Below are 19,213 nucleotides of genomic sequence, written 5' to 3'. Positions count from 1 at the left end.
ACTTATTCCAGTCTTCTAGAACCCCTGGGAAGCAAGTACTGTTTCTTTCCCAGTTTTACTGTGAATGGGAAGAGGTGAGTGGGAGGCCTGGCAAGAAGCAGTGAGGCTGGAAGAGCTTGGGACAGTGAGAGAGAAGAGCCCCAGGTGGTCACACCTCCTACCAGCCCTCGGACTCCCAGAACAGGCATGTCCATAGCAGAACTAGTCACACGCTGTGAAAGACCACTAACCGTTTATTTATCATAAGGACATTTAACCTTTTCATCCATGGCAAAGCACTCTGCGAAATTTTATAATTAAACAGGTTCATTTGGGAAAGGCTTTGGTAGTTGACAAAATAACACCTTCCTGAAGACATATTTGAAAATAAGCTTTTCTGGATTGTATAAGTCATTCATGTTTTGTGTAATAGTGAAATTTTTTATAAAATGTGTAGAAGAAAATGAACAGGGATGAAAATGAATAGTAGAGAAAAACATGATAAACAATGTTAGGATGTGTCTTTCCAGGCCATCAGCTGAGCCTTTATGGAGCACCAAGTTGTATTTTAAGTTTTTTCTAGAACAGAGATCGAGTTGCAAGGCAACTCTTTAAAAATTTTTATTTCCGACTTTCTCCAAGATAAAGGACTTTCTGGTTGTTGTTTTTTTCTTACCAGCTGTCAAATATTCATTGACTTTTATATCTCTAATGTATGATAAACTTGCACAATATATTATATGATCCCATTTGGAAAATAGATGTTTACCAGAGAAAAATTTATCTGAACACATTCCCCTTGTGCTGTCTCATAGATTCTCTACCAGAATGTTGGTGCTAGTTGCCTTTTTTGGAGAGACCTCGTACCCTTGTCATAGGTGAACCTCTGTAGGTCACTGGAAATGTACATATAAACTAGGAAGGGAAGAACACCTTACTTCCTCTTCTTTTTGTTCCAGGAAGGCGTGGAAGTGCGAGTAGCAAGAATCTTCAACACCTTCGGCCCACGCATGCACATGAATGATGGGCGAGTGGTCAGCAACTTCATCCTGCAGGCACTCCAAGGGGAACCACTCACGGTAGGTGCTGGCCTCGATAGGCCCAGGGGCACTTGCAACCCAAATCAGGAATCAGCCTAAAGTGCTGAGGACAAATGGGTCTTGATTCAGGGAATAGCATTTCCAGCATTGCCATTTAGGATTCGTTTATATCTCTGCTGTGCTTAGTGAAGGGAAAGGAAGGAAAATAGGCAGAACCTAGATAAGGGGCACAGTGTGAGGCCCTTCCATGTCAGTCTCTCCACACTGCCTACATCTTTGCTTCACCTTCCTATGCCGACAGGCCTGTTTATCCCTGTCATTTTTTTACCTAGGGCTATTACCAGAGTTGTAGCTGAACTCAGTGACCTTCAGGAGGCCAGGAAGCATCCACAGGTCAGGGTAGGAAGAAAGTGAGCCGCGTCTCAGTCAGTCTGGGAACTTACCTTGAAAGGCTGACAGGTGCCCAGCTTCCGCCTCCCTGCAGGCTCCTGGAGCTCAGTGGAGCCAGTGGACTAGGGTCAGTGGTTCCAGTGAGCTTTGAGGATGAGAATGCTGACCCTTGTTGCCCCGGGTGCCACCTGTGGGTGTTGGAGGGCTTGCTCATTCCTCGTCCATCTCCCCCTCACCTACCTAGGGAGGATCACCTGGCTTCTCTTAAGTTCGGTTGGGTTTCTTGGCTTTGCTGACACCTCTTGGCTCTCCTCCTCCCTCTTCGGCCTTTCCCACCCTCTTTTTGGTCGACTCTCGTGATCTCTTTGCTCTTCACATCTAGAGTCTTCTAGAGTCCTTTTCAGCTTGAAGTTTGGGAACCCAAAGGAGATAAGTATCCTATTCCTCAGAAAATTCTGAAGGTGGGTTCCTTACTGATTATATTCCAGGGGAAAAAATTATAACTATGTATACGCTCCTCAATTTACACTGGCACTACGTCCTGATAAGCCCATTATAAGTTGGAGATTGTATGTGACCACCACAGGTCCAGGTGCTCCTCCACTTAAGAGGGAGTGTGTACAGGTGAGTCCATTATAAAGTAACACCATCACTAGTCGGGGACTGTCTGTCTGTACTTATGTTTCTACCCATTCCCGGTCAGTCCAGCAATAAAACTAGCTTATTTTTCTGTGGTCTTTATACCTGTTAACTCATTTCATGTTCACAATAGATCTCTGAGCTCCAGGTGACCTTAGTACCCTTTATTACACCTATTTTCCAGGTAAAGAGACTGAAACACAGAGGTTAAAGTGCCCAGGCTTCCTTGGCCAAATGGTTACTCCCTGTTTTCGAACCCAGTAACCCTTCTGAATCCCTCTTCATGTTTTGTCTCCATTGTATGTGTTAACTACTCCATGGCCAATGTAGAACAAAAGGCTTAACCTGTTACAAAGTAGAATGGCCTCCCACAGGCAGGTGCATCACGTAGGTGACTTTTGCTGAAAACATTTCAAGGCAGAGGTGAGTCCAAACTTCAGCTCTAGGTTCCAGTGGTCTGAGCCAACTCTCCTCTCCTCCTCCTCTTGTAAGTGGCATCTCAGTGCCCCAAGATGAAGGTGCCATGTTCACACATGTCTCTCCTTCCCAGACCACACATGAGACCCACTAGCCTCTCCCTTAGCCTGGCCCTGGGTCGCCCCAGAGGTCAGCCCTCATCTACACTGCCAGCATTCCATCCTGATGTAATGTTCTCCATGTTCAGCGTGTTATTGGCTCAGCAGTGAGCTGAGGGGGGGGGGGTACCTTGGATGGAGCCCAGGACCTTGTGCGTGCTAGGCAAGTGCTCTGACACTGAACTATACCCCCATTCCCAGAGCAGACCCTTTAAAGAGATGTCAGAAACTCGAGTGACTTTCACTTCACAGCAAGTGTAGTCCACAGTCCTCTTTCCTCAAAGCGCCTTGCTCTGCACTCCAGGTCGAGTGCACAGCTCCTCAGTCTTACACATCCTAGGAGTGTGTTTCTTCTGCCTGTTCTACCTATTTGCTGTCGCTTTAGGGAAGCCTTCTGGAATGCTTTTTCTGCATAATGACACCATTTTGGTTTCTAGTAACTGTTGTTTCATTGCACTTGTCTCCAACTGCAGTATAAATTTTCCAGCCCCTCCTCCCTGTCAGTACAGTGTTAATCCTTTGAAACCAGTAATTCTGTTTAATTCGCAGCTGTGTCCCTGGCCCTGGCATGTAGGCCAGCATGAGATCAATATTGGTCAAATTAATACTTGGTTTTATAGTGACTGCTTTCTGTTATGAGTGAAAGTGGCTCAGTGACCTTTTTTGGAAGCCAGCCATTGTAATTGTTACTAGTAGGCCAAACTTACTGTGTCACTCCATGTTCCCTTCCTGCTGCTACAGTCTGTATATTAGCAGATTTAGCCAACTTTGGATGGAAAATGTTGGGAAAAAATTGTGTCTGTGTTAAACATGTGCAGACAATTTTTCCTGTTATTGTTCCCTAAACAGTATAGTATCACAATAATTTATAAGGCTTTAACATTGTCTTAGGTTCTAGAGTTAATCTAGGGGTGGTGTAAAGGACATGGGAGGTTGTGTGTAGGTACCACACTATTTTATATAAGGGACTTGAGCATCCGTGCATTTGGCTATCTGTGAAGTGTCCTGGGACTGGTCCCCACAGATACCAAGGGATGACTGTGCCACAGGATCCCCTCCACCCTTCTGCTCTGTTGAGAATTCTACCTCTTAGGGACAGCCCTGGAGGCTTTTTAGCCACTGTGCTCAATAGCTCTTCCTTATACCAGATCAGAGCCACCTTTTTGGCATAGTAAACTCTTAACAGTCTTCCCAGGAACAACTTCCTGATTTATGGCCTCCTTGGCAGCAACCTGGGCCCCAGTGTTAGGTGGGGAGCCGGCCCCTGGCTGGCCCCACAAGTGCACACATTGTCGGCAGAGAGTGATGATTCATGTGTCGTCTACAGGTCCTGCAAGCTTCTGGGCCAGAGGCAGGAAGGGAAAGGTGGCTGGTGCCATCGTGAGGGCCATTAATCCAAAGTGCCCCAGGCTCCTGTCTCTTCTAGACGCCTTCTGGGGGCAGAGGCAGGAGTCCTGGGAGCCTTTCAGAAGGGAGCTTATGTTCCTTTGTCACACAGAACTCTGTCTCTCATGAAGAATCTGTCTTCTCTGTACAATTGAGGTGTCATTCATGGCTCTTGTGGAGGACTCTGGAAGTTGTCTGAGGACACACTCGACTTTTTCAACTGAGGCTCTTCTTTTTTTATGAATATTTTTATCAGTTGTAGATGACACAACACCTTGATTTTATTTTTATGTGGTGCTGAGGGTCGAACCCAGCACCCTCCACATGCGAGGCGAGCGCTCTACCACTGAGCTACAACCCCAGCCCCTATTTATTTATTTTTCTGTGGTGCTAAGGATTGAATCCAGTGCCTCCCACATGCCCTCGGCTGCTCCTGAGAAGGCTTCACTGAGGAGGGAAATAGGAGATAATCTGTCTCCCCTGTTGCCATGATTCCAACCAGTCTTTCTAAGACAGAAGACATCCTCAGGTTGACGGCACCAGCTCGGTCCTTCCCTTCCCCTTGCTGAGCTGGCTTAGTGCAAGCACTTGTCTTCCAGGCACCCCAAGCAGCCCTCTTTGCCTTGGGGCGCGCCCGAGGGTCTTACTGGCAGTCACGTCAGATGCCTGCCATGAGAATGAAGTGAGGGCACAGACTAGTACATGGAACATGCATTTTAAATCACATAGACGTTCAGAAGATACTTGTCCAGTCTAGGTATAGAAAATAAGTGAGGGGCTCGGGATGTGGCTCAAGTGGTAGCGCACTCACCTAGCAGGCGTGAGGCACTGGGTTCGATCCTCAGCACCACATAAACATAAAAATAAAGATACTGTGTCCATCTAAAACTAAAAAATAAATATTAAAAAAAGAAAGAAAAAAGAAAATAAATGAGTATGGTTCAGGTTTAAGTTTATTTTTGTTAATTCAGTTAAAGCATACACACTCACAGTTGGATTTCTGTTTTTCCATTGATTTATTTCAGTTTACAGATAAGAAAACGTCTTCATTAAAATGAATTTACTCAGGTCATCCCAGATGTGGCAGAATTGGGGTCTGAATCGAGTTCTATTTCAATTTAAAAGGCTTAATGTTTTTCCAGAGGACAATTTTAGACCGCTGTATTTCTAAGACCCAGTTCGGAGTTGGTGTGGTGATCCCCTTACTGATGCTGTAGTGTTTTGAGGGCTCCTGACATGGGACCTTCATTCATGAAGTGCAGCCATAGGATCTATTAAAGAAACGTTTCTTCAGTGCAGCTTGTTAAAAGTTTATTCAGAACTGTGATGGTAGATAGGGGAGCATGGCAATGGGCTTTTGTATCCATGGAGACAGGTTGAGCTCAGCTCCAAGTACACCATGGGCAAGTGGGAATTTGTAGCAGTGAACAGTTTGGGGATTGGTAGGTGGAAAATTAATAAGAGGAAGCCCTGGGGGTCAGGGGAATTCTGGCTAAACCAATCTAATCCGATTCTTGCTGAAGACAGGCCAGAGTGAGCAGACATCTCCTGAGGGAAAATGGAGGATGAGGAACCTGATCAAATGTGGAAGGCAGTCAGATGTGGAGGTGGAGTTTCTAGCTAAACTGACTTAGCTGGGTTCTTGCTAAAACTAGATCTTAGAAAAAGTGAACAGACAAACCTAGGAGACATTTTGGAGCCTGACTAAAATTGGGTTTAGCAGAGAATCTTTTGGTATCTTGAGCTTGTAAGGCACAGTGGTAGAGAACAGTGGCATGTGGCCAGCGGACAGTTCTCTCTCACCTGGCCCACTCCCTTCTTGGGGACTCCTAGGACACCATGCTCCTTTGAGCTACACACAGCCCTTAGTCCCTCAAGCACCAGGAGTGGCACTGACTCTTTCCTTGTCTCCCAGTTCCATGAAACGAAGTCAGAAGACTGAGTTGCCCACTCACTGTGCACAGAGGCCTTGGCTTGTGCAGATGCTCCCTAATGGCACCAGACCCCTGTGTGACTCATATGCTGGCCTTTGCTTTGCACCCACTTTGTGCCAGATCAGTAAGAAAGATATGGCCTCTGCCCTTGCAGACAAATAGACCAGAAGTGCCAGTGAGGCCAGAGAGCTGGGTGTGTCAGTCGGGAGCTGGGATCTGCCTCCAAGAGTCCCACTCATTTTTCCTCACTGTCCCTTTACTGAGGTCTGCTGCTGCTGTTTCTCAGTCTTGTCAGCCTTTTCTTACTGGGGAGCCATCTACCCTAGCACAGAACCTAAATAGAGCTGAAACTGATGGGATCAGCAAGTGCAAATGTGTATTAAGGAGGACAACCTTTAAACCTGCTTTAAAAAGCATAACATTCAGGAACATTCTTTTCTTCCCTACCTGTTCCTCGCCCTTTTCCCGCCTGCTCAAATCTGATGGGATGAGCTCCTGAACGCAGTACTGGGGGAGGTTGCTGGGGTTGGGGCTATCTGCAGAGCTGCCGACTTTCTCCTCTTTGAGATCAGACCATATGGTGGGAGGTCAGGCCAAATTGATGGGGAGGGGTAGTGGGGTATGAGAGTCAGGCTTACTCCCAAACAGTTGCTCTTGCAGCCACCTTGTTGCCACCACAAGCTTGCAAGCAGATAGAAACTCTGGTGACTTGTTGTTCTCTGTGACTATAGGATTAGGAAATCTCTCAAAGAGCCTTCTGTTTTAGTCTCTTCATTCTCAGTAATGGTACAGGTTGAATATCCTCAATCTGAAAATCCAGGACTTTTGGAGTGCCAGCACGGCACTGCAGATGGAAAGGTCAACATCTGATCTTGTGCACTAGGTCACCATCAAAAGACAGACACACTAAAAGGGTCACATAAAATTACCTTTAGGCTCTGTGTCTAAGATGTATATGAAAAGTGAATGAATTTTGTGTTTAGACTTGGGTCCTATCCCTAAGATGTCTTATGATGTATATGCAGATGTTCTAAAATCTGAAAAAATTGAAACCTGAAACAGGTGTGTTCCCATGCATTTCAAATAAAGAAAACTCAACCTTTGTAAACTACAGAATTCACAGGTTATTGTTTAGCAAGTATTCATCCTGCACTTGCACTATGCCAAGCGTTGTGAGCCCACAGTTGGGAGAAACTGGCATGTGGAGTAGACATTCCTGGGGAATGAGCTTAGATGAATCTTGCCGAGAGTGGCATCAGAGCTGGTCTGCCAGGTGGGAAGCAGACAACTCATAGCTAGCAGGGCAGAGAACGTGAGACATGGCATAGTGGTGTAGAAATGCATCCTGGAAAGAGAACCTGTGTACTGGGTGTTTGTGTTGCAGATTTCCCCACTTGTAAAATGGAATAATAAAGTAATTACCTCATAGGGTTGGCATGAGGATGAAAGGAAAGAATGACCCTATAGTCTTAGCTGGTGCCAGACATATAGTAAGTGTACAGTATGTTAGCCACTGCTATTGTTTTTGTGCAATACAGTGGCATATGTGTAAAGGCCATGGGATTGTGTATTTGCTGTTTGCATTTTTCTTTTTTTGGTTTTCCTTGTTCAGTAAGTAAAAATCAACACAAAAATTATCTCTGTAACAATCTAGACACATTTCCATTATAATTGAATTTTTGTTTGTTTGTTTGTGAGACTGGGAATCTTGTGAGTAAACCCATAGTTTAGATACATCAATTTACAAAGATTCATGTCCTTCTGTTGCTACTTCCTTAGCCATCATTAATATTAAATTAAAGCACATGCACAAAGTAAAACTATCTAGTGTTTCTTAAAATTTTCTTTTCTTAACAGTTCCAGCATGTTTAGGAGTACAAAATTTTAGTCAGACTTTGGAAATCTCTGCAAAAGACATTCCCAGAGTAGAAACTGTGAAACCCATCATATAGGATGCAGTGACTGAGTATAAGACACGCATTTCACTACCAGCCCACCACTAACATCACAGTGAGGCAGCCTGAGGCACTGCAACACACTGAGCTTCAATTTCACATCTCCAAAAGAGGAATGGTTGCAACTTTTCCAAGAAAGGAGGCAAGGATTATAGGCTTAAGCAAGAGGGATTGTTACTCAATGCCTAGTCCAAACTCCCATTCAATTCCTGTATCCCCTATATCCCCTCCTTGACAAGTAGGTTTCATAGATCTGCTCAGAGTTTACATTTCATTGACAGGGACTTTGCTACTATGGTACTTAGAGTATTTAAAACATAAAACAATGAAAACTTGCTCAGTTGAAATATCCCACTCCTTCTGCCTCGCTGCTTTCTTGTACATGAAAGGCAGGAGAGCAAAGTGTATGATTGAATTTTGATGGTCATCATAGTCCTCTGCTCAGTTAGAGCAGGGGTTCTCCAAGCATGGTCCCAGGCCCAGTAGTGTCACCATCACTTGCAGAATTATTGGAATTTCTAATCTGGCTCTCCTCCAGATCTTCTGGGTCAAAAACTCGGGGATATAGTCCAGAAACCCATGTTTTAATAATCTCTCCTGGCAGGGGTTGGTGCATACTAAGTGGTTTTAAGCCTTGGCTGCACATTGGAATCATTTTAGGACCTTAAAAAGTAATGATGCACGGTCCCACCCAGATCAGTTAAATCTGTCTGCCAGTGGTGCTTAAGCTTTGGTAATTGCAGAAGGCTACCAGGGAACACTACTGTGCAGCCAAGACTGAGAACCCTTGATATGGAGATGCCAAGTGAGATAGGAGGAGCCCATGGCCTTACGGGCAACCTTCTAACCACCTTCCACCATGCTTGGTTTCTACAGGAACCTCCTGTACTTATTAATTGATTCTAAGTTCAGGAGAAAAGAGGCGGATTAATAAGATGGCACTTTGGTCTCTCGTCGATTCCCCTGGGTGGCTCTCTTGACTTTGGAATCACGTAGGGAGCTAGGTATAGAAATACTGAAAGCTGCCTGCCTCACCTCAGAGTCTGTGGACCTGGGCAGCAGAGGAGTACCAGCTGTTCTGATAGACAACCAGAGTGAAGAACCCCAGTGGAACCCACTTTATTCTTTGGGTTTGGGTCTGTTATTCAGGTGGACTCTGGGATCACAGTCCCCAGAAACTCATGAGACCCTGGGGAAGTAGGTTCCTTCAGATAACCATAATTTAGGAAAAACTTTATACACATCAACATACATGCATTAATTATTTCTGCTGCCTTCTCACCATTGGGCATAATTGAAGTACAAAATGTGAGATGTGGCTCAAGACTCTTTGAACAGTGTCACTGTCCACCTTTGGGGATCAGTTTTGAGGTTGTTCCCAGAATTCCAAGGAGCCTCATTTTCCGGTGCCATTGCGGTTTTTCTCAGGAGTCTTAACTGTTGCTTTCCTTCTAGGTGTATGGATCTGGATCTCAAACAAGGGCATTCCAGTATGTCAGGTATGGCTCTTAGCACTGATTTGAATGAGGGGGAATGCAGAGTGGACAATTCTGTATCTATTCTATGTGCTAACTACTTCAATGACCCTGTCTATATTGATTAAATTTAATTTTAAAATCATGATGGGAAAACTTTTGCCATTCTCTGTTGAAGATGGACTTTCCTCTTCATGTCTATAGCTGCTTGGCTGATCTTTTACTGCCACCTAGTGTTGTGTAGGTGAAGTTGCCCAGTGCTGGGTGTGGCTTACATGACTTGGCTGCAGGCTTAGTTAAGAGAGGGCTTTACTGGGCATGGTGGCACATGTCTGTAATCCCAGCAACTTGAGAGGCTGAGGCAGGAGGATCACAAGTTCACAGCCAGGCTCCACAACTTAGCAGGGCTCTAAGCAACATAGCAAGACCCTGTCTCAAAATAAAAAATAGAAAGAGCTGGGAATGTAGCTCAGTGATTAACCCTCCCTGGGTTCTATACCTGGTGCCAAAAAGAAAAAGAGAGGGGACCTTATTCACTCAACCTGCAGATTCCAAAATCTGGCTCATTTTAAACATGCCTTTCTAGGGAGGAGGTGGGGGTCTTCATTAAAGATATGTGGTAAATAGTGTCCTAACTTCAAATTTTATGGTGAAACTAAATGCAGATAGAAGTAATTTTTTAATAGCTTCACATGATAGCTTTTTTTTTTTTTTTTGGCAGTCCTTATAATCTAGGTTTTTGTTGTCAGTTCAGTTGGTGACTCACTGTAGAAAGTGGTGTGGATTCTGAGTTACTGTGTTAAGCCATTAATAGTCCAAAGAATCATTCACCATTGTATAGCTATTATAATTTTTGTAAAAGTTTCTGGTATCCTGAATCATTGTAAAACCCTGTTCTATATTTGCTGTTTAAAGCAAATGCCCCAGAATGCCTGTCAATCCAAAAATACTGTTCCTGGTGCCATGGGGCACTAGAGTGGAGAGGGGGTAGCTGTGGGGTACAGGTCTGGGCAGCCCCATCTCAGCCAGCACAAGCACATCAGTCCATGTGCAGTTTAATGGGAAATGGCCGCTGCCCCTCCTTCAGGCCTGTTTCCATTTCAAAGCACTTAACTCAGGAGGAAATCATTTGGGTACATTTCTGTAGCGGGACCATATCAGTCAGGCTCCTGTGTATCGAGTATCATCTTTTCACAGTGGTACATCTTCATCCCATCCTCCTTTGCCACCCCCAGTCATGCACTCTCCTGGGGAGGTCGTAATGTCTTTAGTTATAGAAACTCATCTTGGACGACCTAATCAGTGGCCCCAAACTTCCCCAGTGCCCACCCACACCAGATGGAGTGTCCTAAAGAGGAAACCAGTTAGAACTCGTGCTTCTTACTGGCCACGTGACTTCAACGTTGATTTAAGTAGCTTCAGATGTTCTCTTTTTTTGAGGAGGGGCAGTGATTCAAACATTGTAGTAATCAGTGCTCGTACTGCATACTCTCCCACCCTGCTCTGACACTCTGCTGTCACACACATGGTGATCTCCCTGCCAACTTAGAGGGTTGGTTTTCCTAGAAATGTGGGTGCAAAGCATCTTAGAAAACCCTCTCCATAATACTGCAGTGTCATCTCGGGTTAGTGTTGTCCCAGATGACAAGGTTTCAGGAACTTTGCCACACTTGGGGACAGAATTTCCAGCATACACAGTGTAGTTATTCAAGTGCCACCTGAGATCATTAACTTACCAAAGTTTTGCTATTTTTAACAAGTTACTTTTTAAAAAGTGAGATATTTTACTTCATGGTAAAACCTGTACATCTGAATCCATAGTTAGCTGTACTAAATTTAACTGTTCCCAAATCTACAGTTGGTGCAACAATATCGCAGGAATTCAGTCTTGTTGGTCATCTACATTGACATTTGGCATGACTATGTCTGATAGTTTCATGATCAACTTATATCCTCATTCACATAACAAAGGCATGCTGTATTTTTTTTAAAAGTCACTTTGTCAAAATGACACTTTTAAAGAGCTTCAGGTTAAATGAGTGTGATCTATGCGATTTTGACCTTAAAAGTTGCCAGCTTGTTATATAAAAGGTGCATGGCCCTCCCTCCCCCTTCTCCCAATGAGGAACTTAGTATGATTCCCCAACCCCAGTTTCAATATTAAAACCTATTGTGAATGCTACTGAATGGCAGCTTTTAATGTCTCTTTACAAATATGCACAGATGGAAGCCATAAGAGAATGAATTGCCATGTAATGATCACTGCCATAGTGATGAAGTGACTTTTTGCCAGCTTCTTCAAAAAGAAAAATCATCCAAGGTCAACAGTGATTTGCATTTGCACTCGATCTGTGAGAATAGAATGTTAAGCATATTCATATAAAATACCCATTTGTTGAAAATGAAAAAAAAAAAACCAGAAGTAACTTGTTTACTAAATATCTCACAAAAAAAAAAAAAAATCCCCCAAACAAAAGGAAAGGAAAAAAAAAGATCTGGGGTTTTCTTTTGGGAGTTGATCATGACCCATAGTGACCTGCTTCTTGCTGGTAATAATGGAGGAAGCGGAGGGACAGGTTTCAAAACAGACTTGGTTTGAACCACCCGGATGGAACTTTAAAAGTCTTCTTAGAAACATAGCTAATGAATGGCATTAAAGAAAGTGCTTGTGTTTAGCAGTGAGGTGTCATTTTTACGAAGTAACTTTTTTTTAACAGAGCCACACTTTAAAGCTTCTGAAAATAAGAACCAAACCTTGGTAAGCGAAAATTTGCTTACTTATCTCCACCTTCATGGCCCAATCACAATTCATTTGAAACATCCAGATGCCCTGACAGTTTCATATGAGATGTTTTGGGAGGGGGCAGGTTGAAGGTTGTGGGGGGACGGGTAGAAAACAATGTTCCAGTTGATTCCAATTCTCAGCATTGTTTGGCTTTATCTGTGATTTGCCAGTATGGGGAGACATACTGGAGTTCATTCATTTTGGTGTATCTTCTCTTATAAAATAAACATATGCTTTCATATAGGTTAACAAATGTGAGTTCACATTAAACATAGGCTTCCACTGAAAACTGTAGATTCCATTTTTTTTGGAGGGGTGCCTATTTTAATGTGTTTTTGGTTTTGAATTATTAAGAGGGTTTCAGAAATACACAAATGTGGCAAACTCGGCCCCATCACCCAGCTACCATCACGTTTTAACCACCCCTATCTGCCCCCTGAGAGCAAATCCCAGATGCCATAGATGTCATTCCATTCATGAATGTGCTAATGTTGTAAACACCATCTTAATTTGCAGGATTTCCTTTTAACATTGTTTTCCATTTGGGTTTTGTTTTCTGAGAGGTGGTAGATTTTCTTCTGGGGGGGGGGGGGCGCATACGTGACACTCAGCGCTGTGCACCTTGGCAGGCAGCACCTGACCCAGCTCCCCTTCTTTTCCAGTGATCTGGTGAATGGCCTGGTGGCTCTCATGAACAGCAACGTCAGCAGCCCTGTCAACCTGGTAAGTACTGCTGTGCTAGTGCTATGCTGGAGACGGACGTGACTCAGATTTTAGGAAGACAGGTTTCCTTAACATTCTTGTGCAAAGACCTGGGTCATCCACACCCCTTTATTTTTATTACACGCTGTTTAAAAAGACCCAGGAACCATGTTCCTTCTTTCCTGTTTTTTTTTTGGGGGGGGGGGGAGGGTCGTTTAGGAATGCCCACCTCATTTTACAACCTGTCTTTCAAAAATCTGAATCACATGTCTACCAGAAAGCCCAAGAAACACAGAGCCACTTTCTCCAATATTCCCATTGCTCTGTTTTCCAGTTCAGCCTTTCTTTATCCTCATAAGTAGGCCCAAGTCCCTTCCTGCCCCTTTTACCATCTGGTTTCAGAGCAGCCTAAGAAATGGGAAAGGAGGAGTATTGGGTTATATAATTACCAGCCTTTACTGTGGTGTCCTATAATTGGGGGTGTTGGGGATAGAATAAGAGTTACAGGACTGGGGAGGGAAGTGGGATCACCTATTAAAATGTGTGATGGAAAGAAGAAAAGGGGAAAATGGTTTTCCTGGAAGCCCCCCCAAAATAAATTCCCTTTACAAAACTAGCAGACTGCTTTTCCGGCTTGTCCAGAACACTTGTCTGTGAGTGCATCCATTTCTGTTACTGTTTTCCCCACAGGTTTGCGAGTCCTTTATCATCGCAGTTGTTTAACATAGTTACACCCAGGGGGAATAAATATATTGGCTTCAGAAAGCTGATTTTATAATCCAAACCTTCATAGTAAGTGGCACCAAACATTTAGGAATGTTAGGTAAAAAAGTATCTGCCCCAGAAAGTCAACCAGTGGACGTGTAGCCTCATTAGATACCCTTGACTATTCTTGTGCGTGGACATTCTGGAGGATGCCAGTAAAGGTGGGTGCAGTTAGCACTTGTAAGGTTGAGCAATTGTTGTCTTAGCGAGTTGAAGTTATTCAGGGTGGCAAGCAAGGCTGGCACCTTGTGGGATGTGGTGGGCCACCAGACATTTCTGAAAATATGGGTGACTTGGAAGAGTTAGTGGAGGTCACTGCTTCATTACGCTCATAACCAGAAACCATTTCTTCCTTAGGGGAACCCAGAAGAACACACAATCCTAGAATTTGCTCAGTTAATTAAAAACCTTGTTGGTAAGTAGAATAAACCACTTCTTAAGTGACGTTTTCTGTGCTTACCCTATCCATTAATAACACCTTGACTAGAAAAATGGATAATTAATATAAACCAATTGAATTGGATCAAAGCAGAACTTTTTATCAAGAGCACCTACTTGTTTTCTAATTCTTGAAGTAATAGAGAAAGGAGGTGGGGTTGGTTTTATTCAGTTTTAATTGGAGATCTACATGGAGTTAGGAGCAAGAGATTTGTTTTCAGTGTGCCACATGTGATTGTGTTAGGTTGTCCTACATGGATGATAGTTTGAGCGACTCAGATCCACAGCCTGAGGAGCCACAGGATCTCCCCATTGTTGCTCCATGTGGCCGTGCATCACACCACACCACCCACACTGGCTTAAGTCAACCACCATTTCATTTGCTCGAGATTCTACACTGGGGCCAGCCTCCACTAGGGATTACTTCTGAAGGTCTGGCTGATGGTCACTATTGTGGTTTTACTCTTCCGGTCCCTGGGGTCTAGGCCACCTTAGATGCTGGACCAAGGCATTTCTGTCCTCCATGTCATCCCTCCAGCAAGGTAGCTGGACTTCTTATGTGTCAGCTTGGGACGTGCTGTGGCCAGAGCATCAGTGACCAGGTCTTGGTGAGCCATAGACCTGGAACTGGCCATGGTAATCCCCCCATCATTCTGCTGGTTAAGGTGAAAGCCACCTAATTCCAGGGGAGGGTGCAGACGCCCCAGTGTGGCCCACTAGGAGTGTCCACCTCAGAGTTGGCCCCATCCCACAGTTGTGGTTTTCATGTACCTGGGTGTCATTCCCAGGGAATGTGTCTGCATTTGTGACCCATGTGGGTGGTCTTCCTTGAACCAGGCCCTCACTGTCCTGGGAGGGAACTTGGGCCTAGAGAGGAGGATGACCTTCCCCTTCCTTACCAAGCTCTTCTGGATCCAGAAGGAAGCCTTGGCGTGTCAGCTCAGCCACACCTATGCCCTGGATTCCCAAGGACAGTCCCCTATGCAGCTGGGTGACTAGTAGGAGCTATTTTCACATGGCCTGCATCCCTGTTTACTCTACAGTTAGGATTTTACTCAGAGGTGGGAAATAAAAGAACACCTTAGTGGTTTAGGATTCTCTCTTACCTTATCTTTTTTTTTTTTTTTTTTTAACTCAGGTAGTGGCAGTGAAATTCAGTTTCTCTCTGAAGCCCAAGATGACCCACAGAAAAGAAAACCAGACATCAAAAAAGCAAAGCTGATGCTGGGGTGGGAGCCTGTGGTGAGTACGGGGAGAAACACTGGCTCCAGAGGGTTTCTCTCTTCTGGGGTCCTGTGTCCTCAGAGGATGGGTGGCCCCCGGGGAGTGAGGTGGGCTCTACATCCATGCAGAGGGAGGGTTTTCTCCAGGCCATTAAATGGTGTCATGTGTCTCCTTCGTAGCTGGGGAAGTGGCTTGGGCCTGGTGGGCTTTGTTCTCACAAAGTCTCGCAGTTGGCTCAATCATGAAGACCATGTTCGAGAGCACAGTGGCAGTGTGGTCAGACTCTTAAAGATCCCTGGTTGTCCCATGCAGCATTGGGCAGGGTTATAGTGTGAAGAGGAGCGAGCCGGACTGTGTCACCCCATGCCATCATAGTGCTCTCAGACTGAGTCACAGCCTTCTTTGGCCTGTAAGATGCTGTCAAGCGGGGCTGGCCCCCTCCCTCACCTGCACATTGGAATCATTTTAGGAGTTTAAAAAATAATGATGCAGGGCTGGGATGTAGCTCAGTGGTGGAGTGGGGCACTGGGTTTGATTCTCAGCACCCCATACAAATAAATAAAATAAAGGCCATTGACAACTAAAAAAATATTTTTAAAAAGTAATGATGCATGGTCCTGGCTGCCTTCTGCTCCTTCCCACTGCCGATGGTTGGGTGTTCCTCGTTTGCCAATGAACGCCCTCCCCAGAGCTGGGCGCAGCTACTCATTCTTGTCTTGTAAGTCTCTGTCCTTCCGAGAACACCTTTTGAGAGGACTGGCCACATACTCTGCTGTGTCTGACCATCCACCTTTTGCTTACTGCACATGTGCCAGTGGAGCAGGGGCAGGACACATGGCCTCATGCACAGGAGCAGTCCCAGCAGCTGTCACAGCCAGACACACGTTCTGTGCTGGGTAAAGGTAGGGCCATCCTAGGTACGGCCCAGCAGGTGAGGCTGCCTCACCATCAGGCAGAGTCAGAGACAGATGCAGCTCAGACCTCATTTTACCTTTTAAAAATGCATGTCCTGGTGAGCTGAGTTAAATAGAATCCTAGGATGTTAAGCCCTGAAGGGACGTGACAGTTCAGTGTGACCCTTATCCTGTGATGTCTACCTCTAAGTTGTCTGTTGAAGGCCATAGAAATTTGATGAATGAAATAAAAACTTGCAACTAAATAAAAATTGACTTAACAAAACCTGATAATCCCAGCTGGGCATAACAAGTCACATCAAGCATGCCGGGTCTTTGTTTTTGAAGGAATTTGCCATTAGTCTAGTAGAACCTATATTTTAAGGAAAAAATTTATTTTAAGTTGCAACACTACATTTGAAAATGTCGCATTGTGTGAAGTGTGTACAGTCAGTATTTTTACTTATCTGTAGTTTAGATGTATAATATTCTGACTCTTCAAATATGAGTTTATCATTAGCTTCTGTTCTTTGTAGTAGTTTTATTTCAGAAGAAATTTTGAGTGAGTCTGATCTAAGGGAACATCTCCAACTTAATTTAGACATTAGACATCTCCAACTTAATTGTCCTCGTGGGGTGGGGGGCAACTTGTAGAGGTATAATAGCCATTCTAGGGTGAGGTGGTATCTCCTTGTGGTTTGATTTGCATTTCCCTAATGATTAGTGATGAACATTTTTTGTGTGTGTAACTGTTCTCCATTTCTATATTTTGTTTTGAAAATGTCTGTTTAGATCTATGACCCATCTTTTAGATTTTTTTGAGTTCCTTGTGTATTCTTGTGTTAACTCCTTGTCAGAGGTTATAGTTTGCCAGTGTAGTCCCTCATTCTGCATTATTGTCTTCACTCTTTTGATTGTTTCCTTTGCTGTCTGGTGAAATCCTATTTGTCTATTTTGTGCTTTTGTTTCCTGTGCTTTTAGAATCTCAGCCACGCTGTGGTATAATGGGCACCCAGCAAATGGCTCATATTTAAAATGTACAATGTGATAAGTTTTGATATATTTAGCCACTTGTGAAACCATCACTACAAATTAAGGTTGCTTTACATGACGTGGTGTTGTCATGGTTCCTCTCAGATTGCCAAGTCAGAGTGGGTACAAGTGGACCATCTGCCAGAGAGTGCAAAGGATTAACGTCACATGGGAGGATGTGGGTCAGTCTGTGGGTCAATGCAGATGGTCTTCTCAAAACATTCTCCACTCCATTGTAGATTTCTTCTGAACAAATGGACTGTGTACATTATTTTTAAAACAGTTGTTGTGACTAATTCACACTGGAAGAGATATCACGCCAGCAAGAAGGGGTTCTGGGTCTTCTGGGGGTTGGATCTTACTGTGCATCAGCAGAGTATCACATGTTCATTTGCACAGTGCACTCTGGCTTTGGAGGGACCTTTGCTCTTCCAGGGTGGGTCTGATGGCTTTCATGACCAGTGAATGGTTTTGTGAGTGTCCTCAGAAAGAAGCCAGCCAGCCAGCCACACATCGGCATTTCTGAGACAGTCTGCTGCTGTTACTTTCAACCAAGTCCTTCTGTGAATGTGACCTTCTCTCTCTCACTTTCTCTGTCAACAGGTCCCATTGGAAGAAGGTTTAAATAAAGCTATTCACTACTTCCGTAAAGAACTGGAGTACCAGGCAAATAATCAGTACATCCCCAAACCAAAGCCTGCCAGAATAAAAAAGGGCCGGACGCGCCACCACTGAGCCCTCGCTCTTAGGACACAAGACTCCCTGTTTTACACTTGATGAGATGTATTTTTTGTTTTTTTTTAAAAAAAGACTTAAACAGGTGTCATGAAGAACAAACTGGAATTTCATTCTGAAGCTTGCTTTAAAGACATGGATGTGCCTAAAAGCTCCCCTCAAAACCTGCAGACTTTGCTTGCACTTTTTGAATCTGTCTTTTTGTAAAATAGCCTCGATGCATCTCTGCATATTTTCAAGTTTTTTATCTTGCTGTGAGAGCGTATGTTGTGACTGTCGTTGACAGTTTTATTTACTGGTTTCTTTGTGAAGCTGAAAAGGAACATTAAATAAGATGAAAAAATCCTAATTTTATTTATAAAGTAAATAAAATGAGATGTTATACTATGCATAAAGAAAACAAAAACCTAGCAGTATTGTCAGGTGGGTGGTGCACTGGCATTTATTTTTGGACAGATAAAAGAATTCTGTTTCAGAGCTTTATGTTTCTTTTTTAATACAGAATTTTTCCACAGTCTAGTTTTTAGTTGCAAACTTGACTTTGAGATATTTTCTGTTGGTTATCATGATCAAGGATATTTGAAATCACTACTGTGTTGTGCTGCATATTTGGGGGTGGGGGGACAAAATTAAGGTATTCTTGGTAATTGTGGTTAAATTGCTATTTTAATAAAATATTGAAATTCATCAGTCATAAACTTTCAGTTTCTAAAGATTGCTTTCTGATTTGCATAAAACATTGGATTGCTAAAAAAAAATATTGGAGAACTTGACTTAGAAGACGATTCTGAAAACATCCAGGTTTATATAATATATAATTTGATTTGTAGATATTAAAAGCGTTTCTGTGCTGTTTGGGCTGAATCTATGCGTGTAATAGAGATTGTGTGTCCCTCATCTTGGGACCAGAAGTGATTCAAATTTCAGAGTTTTTTGAATTTGTGAATATTTACATAGACTTTATTTGTTACATTCTTAATCCCCAAAAGCAATCAAATTCTGCAAAGTTTGCCAGGCACAGTGGTGCACACCTGTAATCCTAGTGGATCTGGAGACTGAGACAGGAAACTCACAAGTTCAAAGCCATCCTCAGCAATAAGAGAGGCACTAGCAACTCAGTGAGACTCTGTCTCTAAATAAAATACAAAATGGGGCTGGGGATGTGGCTCAGTGGTCAAGTACCCCTAAGTTTAATCTTCAGTACCAAAAAGAAAAAAAAAAAAGAAATTCTCCAAAATCTGAAACTTTAAGCATCATGTTAGCACT

At 43.7% G+C, this 19,213-nt stretch overlaps 1 protein-coding gene across 6 annotated transcripts in view; it reads left to right on the top strand.

Moving 5' to 3' along the window:
• The window catches only part of Uxs1 (UDP-glucuronate decarboxylase 1), a 93,791-nt gene extending 75,159 nt beyond the window's left edge, over positions 1 to 18,632 (top strand). For all 6 annotated transcript variants that reach the window (XM_077791758.1, XM_077791755.1, XM_077791760.1 and 3 more), the window contains 6 exons: positions 939 to 1,058; positions 9,354 to 9,397; positions 12,821 to 12,881; positions 13,983 to 14,040; positions 15,202 to 15,305; positions 17,816 to 18,632. In XM_077791758.1, the coding sequence (XP_077647884.1) occupies positions 939 to 1,058; positions 9,354 to 9,397; positions 12,821 to 12,881; positions 13,983 to 14,040; positions 15,202 to 15,305; positions 17,816 to 17,947 (519 nt within the window). In that variant the 3' untranslated portion in view covers positions 17,948 to 18,632. The remainder of the gene's footprint in view (positions 1 to 938; positions 1,059 to 9,353; positions 9,398 to 12,820; positions 12,882 to 13,982; positions 14,041 to 15,201; positions 15,306 to 17,815) is intronic.
• The last annotated feature ends 581 nt before the right edge of the window (positions 18,633 to 19,213 follow it).

Source organism: Urocitellus parryii, chromosome 12 (genome assembly GCF_045843805.1).
Source record: "Urocitellus parryii isolate mUroPar1 chromosome 12, mUroPar1.hap1, whole genome shotgun sequence".
NCBI classification, from domain to species: domain Eukaryota; kingdom Metazoa; phylum Chordata; class Mammalia; order Rodentia; family Sciuridae; genus Urocitellus; species Urocitellus parryii.
This window is presented reverse-complemented; position numbering and strand designations above follow the sequence as displayed.